The following is a 16,526-nucleotide window of genomic DNA, read 5'->3' as shown; positions in this document are numbered from 1 at the left end:
GTGCCTATTTAGCTCATAGGATGTTTGAAACATTTTTAAATTAGTTATTTAAGACCAAGAGATTTCATATAAAATCTGGATTCCCAGCTTCTCCTGAAAAGCCTGCAGATAAGGTGGCACAGGCCTGAGTTCCCAGATGGCAACGCTGGTGGAGCTCAGTGGCCTCTGTGCCCTGTGAAAGCAGACACAGTGCCACTCTCTGCAGTGCCCACCACTCCTGCTGCCTCCCACCTGGTGCACACTCCACCCACACGGCCGGCCAGCTGTTCATTCCCCTCTTCCGCTCTGACCTCTGGGGCACAGCCTTCCCCCAAGGACACTGGGGTCAGGATAAGTGGGGAAGGGGTCCTGACCCACAGAAGGTAGACCTGGGAAGCCATGCCTGTCATGACGTGGGGCACCTGCTAGGACCTCAAATGAGCAGGTAGAGGACATGGGGCACCGGGGAATGCCCACAGGCAGAGGGTCCCAAGCGGGGAGGGGCCTGCTTCCTGCCTCCCTCCGTACTCACACACGCACACACACGCCTTCCCTGCAGCTGCACCCACTACCTGGGTGTCAGGACTGCACCTGCATCTGCACTGCCAGGCCCGTGCATGGGCCTCTTTCCTCTCCAGTCTGTGCAGATTTGCTACCAGCGCTTGGAAACAGCTTGGGCATCTCTCATATACAGCTGTCCCGGTCCTCCGCCCAGCATCCTCTCCTCTGTCGCATCCCGGCTGCCATCCTCACAGACAGTTTCAGGAAGCTCCCTTCTGCTGGGTCCCTTGAGTGCCCGGGGTCGCCTCCCTCTCTCCAGTGCCGAGCCCATGCTGGAGTGGAGGGAACATGCCGTCCAGGGCCATCTCCCATCCCCAGTCACTGCACTCAGCTCCCTACCCTCAGCTCTTAGGGGACTGAAGGCCACAGCTGGAGAAGAGACACCAAGGAAAAGAATTCCCAGTTCTCTCCGGAGACCCACAAAGCTTGGTAATGCCACCCAGCCTCCTTTTGGCTCCAGCCCTTCCTGCTCTCCCACCTCCTGTCCCCAGGACACCGGCCAGCCATCTGTCCAGCCATCTGTCCATCACTCCTGCACTCTGCAGCGCCCTGCCTGGGTCCCAGAGAGCTTTAGAGCTGCTCCAAGGGCTGTAAACACAGAAATCACCCCAGGCCTCCCTTGCCAGAAACCCTCGGCTGCCCACGCTCAGGATAAAGCCGAAATTGGCAGCAAAGCTCGGCCCCACCTCCCTCCACCAGCTGTAAGTGCAGAGCCTGGGCCAGCCTGGCTGCCACACCACACCCGACCACAGGTCCCAATCCGAACACAACCACTGCCTCCTCCAGGAAGCCTTCCTAACCACTCTGCCTGCACAGGGCTGTGAGAGCCAAGGAAGGGAGACCACAGGGCACTGGGCGCTTTTAAAGAAGCGAGTTTTCAGGGAAAAGGTAATGTTAGAACCAAGATCTAAAAATGAGCAGGAGGTAGGCAGGGTGGGGGGCGGGGCTGAGGGAGCGTGGTTGGGGACACGCCAGCACCCTGCCCTGGAAAGGCCCAGGGACCATGGTGAGCACTGGCCCATATGTCCCTCAGGTGCCCAGAGGCCCTCCAAGTGCCGAGCTTCTGCCTGGCATGGGGGTTGGGCTGGGTGTGGGTGGGGGACGTGCAAGGCCAAGAGCCATGGTGAGTCTGCACCAGCACTTGTCTGGGGGCATGTCCTGGCTAAACCACTGAAGAGTAGAGGGGCCCCTTTCCTATGCTTCAGTCTCTCCATCTAGAAAATGGGATGATCACACCCGTCTTTAGAGGCTGCTACGAAGACCACCAGAGGACCACGAGGCCCTGCCCCCTGGCACTGCCAGGCCCCGGGACTGACCCCATACTCCCAGCACAGCTCCAAGTGGAAGCTTGTGCAGCCTTCAGGTGTGCGCTGCCCCTCCCCCAAGCTTGGAGGGGACCCTATGGGGAGCGCAGGGGAATCTTCAGAGGCTTCCTTCCCGGCTCCCTCCTGCAGGGGGCAGCCTGTGCTCAGGCTTCAGGGCCTGGCCTCCCTCCCAGGGGCCCTGCCCCCCACTCCCCTGGCCAGGGTCTCTACAGCGGAGCCTGGCAGGGTCTGGCCCCACTGTGCTGGAGCCCTCCTGGCACATGTCGGAGACGGGAGCCTTGCCAAGAACCAGCTCCAATCGGCTTGTCAGCTCCCTGGAAACCCAGCCAGCATGTGGTTCCTCGAGGTCCCAGCCCACGCTCTTCACAGAGCACCGGCTCACCACCAGAGGAAACTGCCAGAGGCTGCCTCGCCTCTGGGTGAACTTGCTGCCAGGCCTCCTCCCCTGCCAGCAGCTCCCTGGCAAAGCCGTCCCCGCTCCCCTCGCCTGGGAATCCCAGTCAGCTGGCTCAGATCCCTGTCCTCGGTGACCCTGGGCACCACCCTCCACCTCTCTGAGCTGGGGTCAGCCACTTCATGGGGTTGTGAGGGCCCACAGGAGACAGCAGCACGCTGGGCACACTGGAGCAGGTGCTAAACACACCTGGCTTTCTCCTGACCCTGGAGGGCCCACTGGGCCAGGCGCTGCGTCCCGAGTCCCGCCCCTGGGCCCCAGCAGGAAAGGGAGGCCCCGGGATTCCCCCTGGAGCTGAGCCCGAGCAGAGCACAGGTCCGCCCTGGCCATGCCGCCTGCTTTCGGCTCTTTCCAGTAGAGGGCAAGGTCGCAGTCCCAGGAAAGGCACAAATTCTAAATTTCTCCCTGGAAATTCATAAACTTTGGGTAGTTTCCCTCTTGGCTCCAGCCTTTCCTGCTCTCAGTCCCCTGTCCCTGAGACACGCGCCATCCTCTGCATCCACCCACCCTTTGCCCGTTTGCAGGTGCAGGGTGACCTACCTTCTGTCACTTCCAGGCTCTGCTCTGGGTACTAGAGAGCAGCAGAGCTGACCCAGGGCTGCCAGCCTCCGGATTCCACCCTGGTGGTCCCCCCAGACCCTTCCCTGCCTTCCCCCATCCAGGCCCGCAGGAAGACAGGACAACCATCTTGGTTGGGGGCGAGGGGGGGGCAGGGGACACCTGCCCGGAGCCAGCCCGGCCTCAGGGTAGAAGTGATTCCCTGCTACTCCTACTCGGGGTGGCTGGCCCGGCGCGCACTGGCACAGCGGCGTCCAGGGGCCCCGGGAGGCTCCGACCGACCGGTAGTGGCGTGGGGAGGGTCCTCTGCAACCCGCCCCCTCCCAGACTCAGCGTCCAGGAGAGCAGAGGCGGCGTCCCCGGACGCCGGGCTCCTAGAACGGCCGCCGCGACACCCCAAAGCCCCGGCCCCAGCTGAGCCCCGCAAGACGCATGCGCGGCGCTCTCCTCGCCCGCCGCCGGTCGCGGTTCGAGCGCCTCTCGCCGCCCGGGACGCCGCTTCCCGGCCGGGGGCGCCCTACCTGGGGCGGCGGGCGCGCAGCAGGCGGGCAGGCGGCAGGGCGGCCGCGGGCAGGCGCGGCCGCGGGAGAAGGCCCGCGCGGCCGGCATCAGGCCCACGGCGCGCCCGGGCGCGGCGGGCGGCGGCTGGAATGCCCGGCACGCGCGCAGGTAGCGTCTTGCCCGCCGCCGCCCGCCCGACCGCGCCGCCCCGGGCCCGGACCCCGGGGCGAGGGAGGGCCGGGATTTGCCTGGGATGCCACGCCCGGAGTCGGCTGGTGGTGGAAGAGCTCAGTTTCAAACGTCCGACCCTTTCCCTAATTAGGCACCGCAGGCCTCCCTTCCTCTTTGCGGAGGACCGGCAGTAGGAGCGTCCACTCGGCCCCCTGCGAGGTGTTCCAGGTGGGCGATATCGGCCCAGGAAGGGTAGGTAACTGGATCTGGGTCCCCGGGCCAGCGGCCTGCTGAGCCGGCATCAAAAGCTAGGCTGCTGGCTTCCGAGTCGGCTGGGGCTCCAGGCCCCGGGGCGCGCCCGCCTAGGCAGCACCCTAGTGCCAAGGAGGTGGTTTGGACTCAACACACGGTATCTCCTTGAGCAGCCCTGAGAGTAAGTATTGACTCCCCACTCGGTTACGGGGTTTGCCCAAGGCCACACCTCTGGTGAGTGGTGGGTCTTCATTCAGACCTAAACTGGCTTTCTGTGAAGCCCACGCTGTCCTCAGGGCGGGACTGGGAGCCAGCCCGCAGTCCCACGCCTTCTAGGTGTTCTGCCCTGGGGGAGGGAGGTCTGGAAGAGGGACACAGCACACACCAGGAGGGCAGGTGGGCAGAGGCAACGCTGGGGGCTGTGCAACCACGGCAGGGGGACAGGGGGCCCAGGGCAGAATTCTGGAAGGCAGGGACCTACGGGTCCTGGGGCTGGAAGGGGTGGGGCCCACCTTCAAGCCTGCGTGCAGGGCTGTTGGCCTCTTGCTCCTTCTAAGGGGAGCCTGGCCTGGGGTGGGGCAAGAGCAGTGCTCAGCAAAGGTGCAAAATGTAAGGGATACCCAAACCTCAGTAAGCAAGATAAATATTTTATCGCATTATGTTAAGAATAAAAATTAAGGCAAAAAATCCATGATGAACAAAATATCAAAATTTGAAATAAAGACAGGATCGGCCTCTGCACTTGTACCGACCTTGAGCGTCTCGCTGCACGCACCCTGTCTTTATTTCCAATGTTCGTATCTTGTTATCATGAATGTGATCGGCTGAATAAATAGTGCCCTCTCCCCAGGATGTCTCTGTCCTTTTCCCTGGCCCCCGCGACTATGCTACCACACACTGTACAAGGGACTTTGTGGGCGCTAGGGCTGCGTGAGCCAGTGTAATCATGAGGGTGTTAGAAGAAGGTGGCGAGGTGGGGGGACGGTCGTGGAGACTGAAATGTCAGACCCAAAGCCTCTCGGCGGGAGAGGCAAGGACCAGATTCTGCCATAGAGCCCTCAGAAGAAACAGCCCTGTGGACACCTTGATTCCAGCCCCAGAAGATTCCATTCCGACATCTGATCTCTAGAACTGGAAAATAATAACTTTGTGTTGTTTCAGGCTGCTAAATTTGCGGCAATTTGTTAGAGCAGCAATAGGAACCTAGTATAATAGATAGTTTTTGCATCAATTTTCATTTGAAAAATACTACCACAAAATATTTATCTTGATTACTCAGTTCTTTGCTACCCCCTTAAATTTTGTGCCCCAGGCCAGGGAAGCTGCCTAGTCTTGGCCCTGACACTAAGTATGGGTGGGTGACACTCAGTTTTTTTCCTTCCCAGAGTTCAGGTAAATGTGAAGGTGGAAAGGGCAGTTCATGGTGCCCTAAACCTACCAGCAAAGCTTGGGTGTCCCCATGGCCCAGGGACCTGCCCAGGCTGAACAGCCCTGTCCATGCTAAAGAGAAGGGGCTAAGGGCTCAGTAGAGGCACCTGCCTTCGCTGGGTGCAGGTGGGACCCTCAGGGGCAGGAGAGCTCTGCCACTGACTTGCTTTCTCCCCTCCGGGCCTTGGTTCCCCACCTGTGTGGTCCGAGTTAGACCTGCCAGTCTAACCCTCCCCACCCAGGCTCCGCAGACAGATGGAGGTCTGCCTTGTGCCCGTTCAGGAAGCTCCCACTGAAGCCCTGGCCTGCTGCACCCACTCCACCTTGGGGACAGGTTCGCGGTGTTAGTCACTAAACTGCCCCTTTGGGGCAGGGCCGGGGAGCTGAGAACCTGAGGGTCTGTCCTCTCACACAAGCAAAAGTGACAGCTGACCTCTTTGGTTTGGGTGGCCCTCATCCCTGAGCTTTGTGTCCAACAGGCCCTGGGTTGGGGCTGGCGTCCAGGACCTCAGGGACTGTCTCTGCCTTCAGTCTTAATTATACACTCCCCTATGACCCCGTTGAGAAAACTCAGATCCAAAAGGCATGGTGCCCTGAGGCCTACTGACAATAGCATCCACAGATGGACTTGCCCTCAGGGGCTGCCCCTGCTCCCAGCCCCACTGTGTGTTGTTAGGCAAGTTGCTGAACCTCTCTGGGCTTGCCCCTCCAGAGCGTATTAAACCTAGAGCAATAGTAGTCCATGGCAAGTATGAGCTCCCTCCCTTTGTCTAAGAGTAGTGTGGGCTGAAGTCCTTCAACGCTGCCTGGAACAAGCTGGAAGCCAGAGATCCCAACCACAGGACACCCTGAGGCCTCCTGGCATCTCTAGAGCAGGCACCTGGGCTCTGGGCACCAGCAGGCCTAGGTTGGCACATCAGCTTCCCACTTACTTTGCGACCTGGACAAATCACTAGAGCCTTCCTGCTGTTGTCTCCTCATCTGAAAGGGGACTGATGTCACGGGGCTATTGGCAGGCTCAGTAGGCATGCAGAGCCCAGCACAGGAAACACTGGGATCACCAGGAGTTTGTTCCATCTCAGCACTAACTGGAGCAAACTCTTTTCTGGCACTGTGATCTAAGCTCCATCTAGCACAAACTGAAGCGAGGCTGGCTGAGCTGACGGGCAGTTCTCATCACAGCTGCCGGAAGGGAAGGACTTAACGAACCAGCAAGATGGTTAAAGGCAGTTGAACAGTTAGTGTCCTGAACTTTGCAGGAAGTGGTGGTAAGCAGCCCTCTGTCAATCATCCCAGCCGCCTTGCCAGGCTCTCTCTCAAGATAAGGCAGCAATTCCGGCTCTTGTTCTCCTGGTAAACAGCTGGCCAACAGCCTCCATGGCAGCTCGTCAGCAGGGCTGTAGCTGGAGGTCATTTCCCCTCCTTGGGGGTCCAAGCTCTTAGGCTCCTGGGGCTCTTGTAGAAAGAAGCCTTGAGGGCTGCAGGGAAGGAGCCCCAAGGGTGTTGTGAACCAGTCCCTACACCCAGAAGAGGCCACACCTGCCCTCTATGAGCCTAGGCAGGGTCCAAGGCCTATGGGAACATCTCTTCCTTCACTTGGGCATGTGGACCCTCAGGGCCCACTAGAATAGGTAGGGGCACCATAATTGGGCTCAGGTGTCCCTCCTGTTGGCTTAGTGACCTGAAGCCCAGCCAGGGTCAGCAACAGTCCTTTCTCTTCCTTTTGGAAGGGCTGCCAAGAAAGACCACAAGCAGGTTGACATTCGTAGGAACTGGAGATAAGACTCTTGTCTTGAATCTCCCAGCAGGGCTGGGCGGGTATGGATCAAGCAGTGCTGGGAAGAAGTGGTCCATTAGGAACTCAGGCTTCACCGCTGCCAGCCTGGCCTGGGTCCAGTGACCTTTCACTCTGAATCTGATTGTGCCTCCAGGGCTTCTATTTGGAAATGTCACTCCAGCCAATGATCACCACTGCCAGCTGCCTAACAAGGTTGCTTTATGTCCTGCCAAGTTGTCCCAAGGCTGGATTTTTTTCCATGTCAAGTGTCCTGCCCTGTGGCCTCAGGGAGCTGTATCTGTTCCCCTTTCCTTCCCACGAGCAAGACAGTCAGCTCCTAGCGGTCAGAGTCAAGTCCCCAGAGGCCCGTGAGAGCGATGCACAGCCCGTCGAGCAGGCTTGGGCACTGCAGGTCCAATGGCCTCTGCAGGCCTACTGCCTGGCGCCTTGTGCCCCTTGTGTTGTGGTCACTCCAGGCAGGGACACCATTTCGAAGCTGGGCTCCTTGCCCAGGACTGCTGCTCTGTGCTGCCCCCGGGAAGGCTGAAACCAACAGCTTCTGGGCTGTGCTTGGTGGTGCCCAAGGTCCCGTAGGTGGAACAGTTAGCACACTACTAGTTATTGAGCTCTAACCCCAGCCCCCAGACTCCTATCCAGCTGCCCACTCAGCATCTCCACTGCTTTAATGACTCCAGGACACCTCAGACTCGGACGAGTTCAAACAGCTATGGTCTTGCCAGACTCCCAGACCTGCCCCGTGCCGAGTCCTCCACTCTCAGTCCATGACAGCTCTGTCCTCTAGCCGCCAGCACACACCCTGGAGTCAGCCTTCACCGCTCCCTCCTCACACCCACATCCAGGAGAGCTTCTGGGTCCTACTTGCAAAGCAGATTTGGGATCTGATCACTGTCACCCCCTCCGCAATGACAGCACCCCCCCTCTTGTCTGGATGACTGCAAATATGTTTCCGGCTTCCCCTTGCTCCTCCAGGGCCAGCAGTCAGAGCTGTCCTCAAACTATGTATCCTCTGCTCAAAGCCCTCCATGCCCGCTCCCGTTCCACCTGAGAGTGGAAGCCAGGGTCCTGACGGGCACAGGAGGCCTCTGCTTTCTGGTTCCCACCTGTCCCCCCTCCCTCGCACCCTCCAGCCTCCCTGCCTCTGCTCTGGTTCTAGAACATATCAGATGTTCTCCCACTTTTGCCTTTGCCGGAGCTGTGACCTCCATGTGGCACACTTCCACCAGATGTCCTTGTGGCTCACTCTCTAACCTCTTTCAACACTCTGTCTGAACAATGGGATACCACTTCATACCCACTGGAATGGCTGTTATAAAAACAAAAACAGAAAACAAAAACTGTTGGTGAGGATATGTAGACACTGGAATGCTGTACATTGCCAATGGGAATATAAAATGGGACCACCACTGTGGAAAATGGCATGAAGATTCCTCAAACACTTAAAAATAAAATTGTCATATGATCCAGCAATCCCACTTCTAGGTATATACCCAAAAGAATTGAAAGCAGCAACTCAAAGGGATGGCTGCACACTGATACTCACAGCATTATTCATAATATCTAAAGCGTGGAAGCAACCCAGTGCCCATCACAAGATGAATGGGTAAGCGAAAGGCAGTGTGTCCATACAATGTCAAATTATGTGGCCTTAAAATGGAGGGAGATTCTGACACATGCTACAACATGGATGGAACTTGAGGACATCAGGCAAAGTGAAATAAGCCAGTCTGAGAAGGACAGATTCTGTACGATTACTCATAGGAGGAACTTAGAGCAGTCAAATGGATAAAGACAGAAAGTAGGATGGCAGCTGCCCAGGGTTGGGGGAAGGAAGGAATGGGGAGTCACCATCTAATGGGGACAGAGTTTTGGTTTGGGAAGGTGAAAAGTCCTGAGATGGATGGTGGTGATGGCTGCACAGTGCTGTGAATGTGCTCAGTGCCACTGAAATGTCCACCGAACACTCTCTCTGCTGTGTCCTCTGCCTGCACATGACAGGTGCTCAATGAGCATTTTTTGAATGAGTAAAGACTACTTAGTGCTGAGAGAGTGCTGAGCATTATATGCCCATTTTCTCTCTTAATTCTATGACAATTCTATAAAAAAAAGATGCTATTTTTCCCATTTTGCAAACAAGGACTCTGACGGTAGGAGGTGTGCCCAGGGTCACACAGAAAGCAAGTGAGAGAGGCAGAACACACCTAGACCCAAGCCTGTTGCCAAAGCCTCACCGGCCTCCTCTCACACTTCAGTGTAGTGGGTTTGGCGAAGTCCCTTCCTATGCACAGAAATTCCAGGCTTTGAGGGCCTTGCAGATCTCTCCAGAGCCAGGCAAGGAAGGCACATGCTCAAGCACCCACCAGATGCCAAGGCAGCCGTGGGAATCCCCTGACTATTGTCCCCATTCTCTCTCCTCTCAGAAAGAGCTGGCAAGGAGGTGCTGCCCCATGTGTCCTCCTGTCATTTTCCCTGATCTGGGCACGGAAGTTCAGAGATCAGTTGGGGGAGTGTTGGTCTCTTAACAACATCAAGTCTTCCCATGAACATTTCCACTTATTTAGGTCTTCTTCAATTTCTTTCAACAATGCTTTGTTATCTTCAGAGTATAACTTCTACGCTTCTTTTGCTAAATTTATCCCTAAAGTTTTTTAGTCTTTTGGTTGTTACTGTAAATGAAATTTTCTTAATTTCATTTTCAGTTTGCTCATGGCTAGTATACATATATACAATTGATTTGTATACATGTATATCCTGCAACCTTACTGAATTTTGTATTAGTTCTAATAGTTTTTTATATTACTTCTAATAGTTTTTTTAGTGGATTTCTTAGGATTTCTTAGGATTTTCTCTACATAAGATCAAGTCATCTGCAAGTAAAGATACTTTGATATGTTCTTTTCCAATCTGCTGCTTTATTTTTTTCATTATCTTGCCTAATTGCCTTGGCTAGAACCTCTAGTACGATGCTGAATAGAAGAAGTGATGGCAAGAATCCTGTCTTGTCCTTGATCTTGGAGGAAAAGCATCCAATCTTCCTCTATTAAGTATGATGTTATCTGTGGGGATTTTGTAGATGGCCTTTATTAGGCTAAGTTCCCTTCTATTCCTAGTTTTTGGAGTGTTTTATCATTAAGTGGTGCTGGATTGTATCAAATGCTTTTTCTGAGCCTACTAAGATGATCAGGTGTTTCTGTCCTGTATTGGTGTATTACATTAATTGATTTTCAGATGTTAAATCACCCTTGCAAATCTTGGGATAAATCTCATTTGGTCATAGTGTATAACTCTTTGGATTCAATGTACTGTTAGTATTCTGTTGATGATTTTTACATATATATCTGAAGAGATATTGGTGCTCTAGCAATAATTCTCTCTCCTACCTGCACTGTCAATCTTTTGCAATGCTGTTTGGTCTTCCAACTTAAAAAATAAACAGACTCCCTTTACCTGACTTTGCCCTCCAGCTGGTGTCCCTTTTCTTTCTTTTTTTTAATTTTAGCATATTATGGGGGTACAAGTGTTAAGGTTACATATATTGCCCATGCCCCCAGGTGTCCCTTTTCTCTCTTTCCCTTTACAGCAAACTTCTTGGAAGAGTTGGCTATGCTCACCCCTCCCCCACCCTCCTATATCCTCTCTCTGCCCACTGCTCTCAGGCTGTGCCCAGCACTCCACCAAAGCCCCCTTGCTCAAGTCAATGAATGTGCCCAATTTCAGTCCCCCTCTGGCTGATCTACCCAGTGGATCCCTGATGTTCCTTCCTCACTTGGCTCCTGGCCCCCTCTCTCTCAGGGCTCCCTCCCAGCCCCTCTGCTGTCCTCCAACTCACTCTGCCCCCCATCTCATCCAGCCTCCTGGCTTCAAACCCCACCTGTGTGCCTGTGCCCCCCAAACTCCCTCTCTAGCCCAGTCCTCTCCTCTGACCTCTAGACTTAAATACCTACCTACCTACTTGACATCTAAACTTGAACATCTGATAGGTATCTCAAAGTGAGATCTTCCTTCCAAACAACTGCACTTCCTGTGGTCTTCCTATATCAGCTAATGACTAATCCAGCCTTTCAGCTGCTTAGATAAAAATGTGCCAGCATTACCCTTCACTTCTCTCATTCATTGTCCTACACCTCTTGTCCATCCCAGCTGGAGAATACCACTGGCTCAACCTTCAAAATAAATCCAGAATCCAATGACTTCTCATTGCTGCCACCATCGGGGCCAGGCTGCCCGCACCCTGACCTGCACTGCTGGGTAAGTCTCTCCTAACTGGCCTCCCTTCCTCCTCGCCCTCCTTTGGCCTGTTCTCAACATGGCAGCCAGAGGGATCCCAGTGGGACCTGGGTCAGGCTCTGCCACTTCTCTGTTCCCAAACACAAGGTGCCAATGGCCCCACCATGATGACAAGGCCCCACTCCCTCTCTGGCCACTCTTCCCTCCTCTCCGCCCACTCTACTTAGGGCGCACTGGCCTCCTGCCTCTGCCTATGTTGTCGTTCACCCTTTCATCTCCTTTATCGCAACGTCGCCGAACCCTGCCACTCCAGCTGGCCCTCCCTGCCTCCTCTGTCTCTGCTGCGCCCACCACCATTTTACGTACAGTGGCTTGCTCAGTGTGCTGGTCACCTGCCTCTACTGGCACGTTAGCTTACGAGGGCAGGGGCCTCGTCTGTCCTGCTCCCTGCTGTGTCCCAGCCCCAGGATCCATGGCAGACGGGCTGTGCGAGTGACTGAATGGATGCACAGTCCACTTGGGCAGCACCTGGGCAGGCCGTCAGCAGCAACAGGCTCCCCTGACCATCGGCCTGGCCCTGTCTTCTCGCGGGGAAGGCCGGGCTCTCCCGGCTGGGCAGGCACACTGCCCGCTGCCAGAACACACACACTGAAGGGCTCACTGGCCCGCTATGAAGCAGCAAGATGAGGACCGATCTCTCAGCCTCCTTTTCCAGGGACCCAGGTTCATAACTGCTCTGCCAAGAACGCTTCAGGGCTGACGGAGCCCACCTGCGAGTGCCGTGCTTGCCCAGACACGCCAGGAGTGCTGACTCTGGGGTTTCTGCATTTCCTCTGTACTTCCGGGAGAAAGGAGATGAGCGCATTTCGAGGCAGTTCCTGTTTTAGTGCTCAGGCTCGGTCGGCACACAGGCTGGGAAGGCGGCTCAACCCCGGCCGGGGGGGCGAGTCTGGGTCTCACGCGAGACTCTGCTGAGGGTTCCTGTTCTGAGCAGCAGAGAGGGAGACGGGCGTGTGGCCAGTGCTGCTCCTGGGCGAGCCACTTTGGTGAGGACAAAGCACAGCCTTTGGGGTCAGAACATCCACCTTAGTTTCTCAGCTCTGCTCCCTAACTGGCTGTGTCGTCTTGAGCAAGTCACCTGGCCCCTTTGATACCTAGTTTCTCTTCTTTGTTTTATTTATTTTTATGGGCTTTTATATACTGAGTATACACACATTCAGAAAAGTATGTAAGGCATCAACCTGCAGATGAGCACGTTTACTGTAGAAAGGACACCTATGTAACTACTGCCCAAGTCAAGCTAGAGAACATTCCAGAATGTTCTCTCCCCAACCTCCTCTTAACCTCTTCCCTCCTCCCTACTATCCTGACTTTCAGGGCATTCCTTTCTTTGCTTACCTTTATATTTTTGCTGCCTGTCTATCCATAAATATGGTTTACTTCTACCCTGTATTTCAACTTTATCTAAATAGAATAGCACAGCACGTTTTGGGGCTTGTCTGTTTAGCTTCTTTAGTCCCACACTGTTTTTAAGATCCATGTGTGCTGTGGGTGGAGCTGTAGTTGATCCCTTCTTGTCACAGTTTCCCAGGGCAGGACCGACCTGCAGTCATGCACGCACTGCGCTGTTGCTGGGCACGCGGGTTGGCATCAGGCCATCTCAGTAGGCTTCCGTGAATGCCCGTGTGTCCAAGTCCCCTGGCATACCTGTGCACAGGCTTCTATTTGGGACACGTCTTGTGTGGAGTTGCTGGGACACAGGTGAGCACGGCATCGACCTCAGCAGACAGTGCCACGCAATTCCCCCAGCAATATGTGCACGTGTCTGTCGCTCTTTCTTCATCGTCACTCGAAACCATCTGTCTTTTCACTTAGTCATGCTGGTGGGTGAGCAGAAGTATCGCGTTGTGGTTTAACTAGCCTGATTGCCAACGAGGCTGAGCACTGTTACCTATGTTCACTGGTTCTGAGGGTTTCTTCTTGGGGAAGTTCAAGGCTCTTGCCCAAGGTCTGTTGGCTTCTCTGTCTGTGCAGGAGTTTGGGGAGCAAGTCGTCTGATGGCCGTGCACGCTGCAAACTCTTCCAACGTGCAGCTTGTCTTTTCCTTCTCCTAATCTGCTTTTTAAAGAACAGATGCTCATTTTCTGTCATACCATTTATCGATCTTCTCCTAGTAGCTTAGTGCTTTTTATAACTCATTTACAAAACCCTTCTCTACTCCAACATCATGACGACAATGTTCTCCTTTCTGTGGTGCCTGAAGGCGCCACCTGTCATAAATCACAGCCCAGATCCATAGGAGCCTGCTTCTGGGCTCCGTTTTGTTCACACCAAAGGAAGCCCATGGAAGGCAGCAGAAATCCCTGGGTGGGCTCAGGTCTGCCCAGGCCATCAAGTTGGGGCAGAAGGTTAAATGTGCTGGAATCATGAAGGGACAGGGAGGCCACAGCTGACAGCGTGACACCACTTATGAGGTCCAGGAGAACAACTTAACTTTCAACATCATATTGGCTCTTCTACACAAGGGATTTATGGTTCAATGAAAGGTGGTCAGGCAGCCACAGTCCAGGAGGGGAGAGGAAAGCTGGTGAGGTGAGGACTGAAGGAAGGCGCTTGGCCAAAGGGGCTTGCAGACCAGAAGATGGGCTCGGAGCCCCTGAAGGTGAGGGTCTGTCCCTGCCTGGACTGTGTGCCAAACACCGTGGGAAAGAGAGGATGTCCATGGCCGTGTGGTCAGAACCCGGCCAGCCTTCAGGCTCCTGGTGTCCACGCTGCCCACGGACTTGGTGTGTTGGCCCCCCAGCATGGTGATCCCATCATGAAAGCTGTTTTTACGGTGATGTCACAGGGACGCCAGCCTGCGTAGGTAGCAGCTGTGTGGCTGGGAGCCATCTTTCCTTTCTCACACCCCACGTCCAGACCGTGGGCAAAACCTGGCAGCCCCACCCGCCTTCAGGGTTGGGCTCAGAACACTCAACCCTGTTTCTCAGAATGCCGTGCAGCGGACCACTCAGCAGCTGACCACACCTGCTCCACGGGACTGCCACCTGACTGCCCCAGCCTGCTGTGTCCACTCCTGTCCCTATGTGGCCCTCTCCTCGTGTGGTGGCCAGAGGGCCCTTTTCTAAATCTAAGTCGGGTCCTGCGTGTCCCCTACTCAGAGCCCTCCTGATGCCCCACTGCATTTAGAACAAAATCTGAAATCCCTGCCATGGCCCTAAGGTCCAGGCATCCTCCTTCCTGACCTCAGGCCTCCCACTCTCCTGTCTTCATTCCCTCAGACCTACTGGCCTCCTGACATGCCTCTTGTTCCCCTAGCAGGATCCTACCACAGGGCCTTTGCACTTGCTAGTCCCTCTGTCGGGATGCTCTTCCACAGCATGGCCTGGCTGCCCCGGCGAGTTCGGTAAGCCTGCTGGGCCCCTCCACCTAACACCATCCCCCGTCCTCCCAGTGAGCATTACTTTGCTTCATTGAGTTTCTCACCACCACCCTCACGGGACACATGTCCTTGTCTGCCATATCTCTCCCACAGAGAATGGAGGCGGGGGAGGGTAGACATGGCGTGTTTGTTTCCCACTAAATTCCTCATAACTGGAATAGACCCAGTATGTTTTAGGTACCCAATAAGTGTTTTTGAATAAAGGAGGAAGTAAGTAAATGGCAAGCGTTGCTTTCAGACCAAGGGGGGGGTTGGGCCAGCGTAGTGTCCCCGCGTGGCCGCAGCAAGGCTGGCAGAGGGAAGGAAGCAAGACCCAGACGCCTGTCTGACGGGAAGTGTGTGAGCAGACCCCCGCCCAACCAGCAGCCAGCAGGGGTCTGGGCGCAGTGGGGCGAGCTCACGGCAGCCCCAGGACCCCGGCGGGAGGAGGGCATGCTCTGGAACGTCGGCCTGACCTCCCCTGCCAGGGCCTGCTGGGGACACTAGTGGGGTGGGTGACTCTCGAGGGCTGGCAGCAGAAGGGCCAGCTCGCCAGAGACGCGGGACACAGCAGCAAGTCCCAGGCGAGAGGGGCCGTGATTACCTGGAGGCAAGGGTTCTAGAGGGTGGGCGCGCGAGCTACGAGCAGTACCTCCGCCAAGCGGGGCCCAGATGACCCGGCGGATGGCCTGCACCCAGTCCTCCATGTCACGCTGGGAGCTGGCCATGAGCAGGAGCGCCTCCGGGCTGGCCGGCACCTTCTCCTGCTCCCCGGCACCACCTGCAAGACAGGGAGACACAGGCTCACCACAGGGTCCCCGCGCGGCCCTGCAGTGGCTGTCCGCCCTCCCTGCACTCCAGCCCCAGGGGAGGGCTGGTGCTTGCCCCGACCTCCGGCCCGTCCGGCTCACACTCACACAGCTCTTTCCTCCCGAAGCCTCGCTGTGTTACTCCTCCATGTCCAAGTAGATCATTCAAAGCATCTCAGGGAACCATTAGGAAAACAGCATGCGGATCTTAGGCCGCTCAGAGAAGTGCAGTGACCCAGAGTGGCCTCAGCAGTGTGGCTTTCAATCAGCTTTGCCCAGCTCAAGTGCACACCTCAACGTCGCTGTGCCCTTTTGACTTTGGCTCAAAAGCTGCCCCCCAGGGGAGGCCGGTCTCCATGGGTGTTGGTGTCGCCGAGGCTGGAGCACAGCGCCCAGAACTCTCACCTGTCCCTGAGAGGGTAAACGGACGGCCACGGGACACGTCTCACACGGGCTGTGTGGGAGCGGCGCGGCTGGCTGCTCACCAGGTGCAGGTGGGCTGAGTCCGAAAAGAGTCAGCACAGAAGGGGGCTACTGAGGGTTTTTATGGACGGGACAGCGAGCCCCTCCCACCTGCGCTGTTCAGTGCTTCGTTTCTGGGCCCAACTGGCAGGTGAAGAATTATGTCCTGCTATGTGCAGTAGAGATGGTGGGCAGAATAGTTGTTTGTAGCAATTTTTTTTTTAAATAACTAATTCCTACCACCGCTTTGCCCAGTCACATCCATCCTTCTGCTCTGGCGTCATCCTTATCAGGAGAGCTGGGGAGGGACCGCTTGGTCTCCACCAGGGAGGGGGGGAGTGCTGGCTGCCTCTGTCTGCCAGGTCGACAAAGCCCGGACTCCCCAGACCCCTGCGGCTGTTGTACAGCCTCAGTTTTGCATTAGCCACATTCTGTCCTAGACATGCTTTTCGGGTTCCCACCTAGAATAAACCTAACAGTCCCTACTCCTAGCTAGACACCATGTCGACACCCAAAGGCAGGACAGGAAACTCTGACAGCCGCTTAGGGACTGACTTTTCCCCTACGAGAGTTCTAGGGGTCC

At 55.8% G+C, this 16,526-nt stretch overlaps 1 protein-coding gene across 1 annotated transcript in view; it reads right to left on the bottom strand.

The window, feature by feature from the left end:
• The window catches only part of LOC142875593 (rho GTPase-activating protein 22-like), a 29,055-nt gene extending 13,606 nt beyond the window's left edge, over positions 1-15,449 (bottom strand). Inside the window, exon 1 of the mRNA XM_076010316.1 lies at positions 15,325-15,449. Coding sequence (XP_075866431.1) covers positions 15,325-15,400 — 76 coding nt within the window. The 5' untranslated portion in view covers positions 15,401-15,449. The remainder of the gene's footprint in view (positions 1-15,324) is intronic.
• Between the last annotated feature and the right edge of the window lie 1,077 nt (positions 15,450-16,526).

Source organism: Microcebus murinus, chromosome 14 (assembly GCF_040939455.1).
Source record: "Microcebus murinus isolate Inina chromosome 14, M.murinus_Inina_mat1.0, whole genome shotgun sequence".
In the NCBI taxonomy this organism is placed as follows: Eukaryota; Metazoa; Chordata; class Mammalia; order Primates; family Cheirogaleidae; genus Microcebus; species Microcebus murinus.
This window is presented reverse-complemented; position numbering and strand designations above follow the sequence as displayed.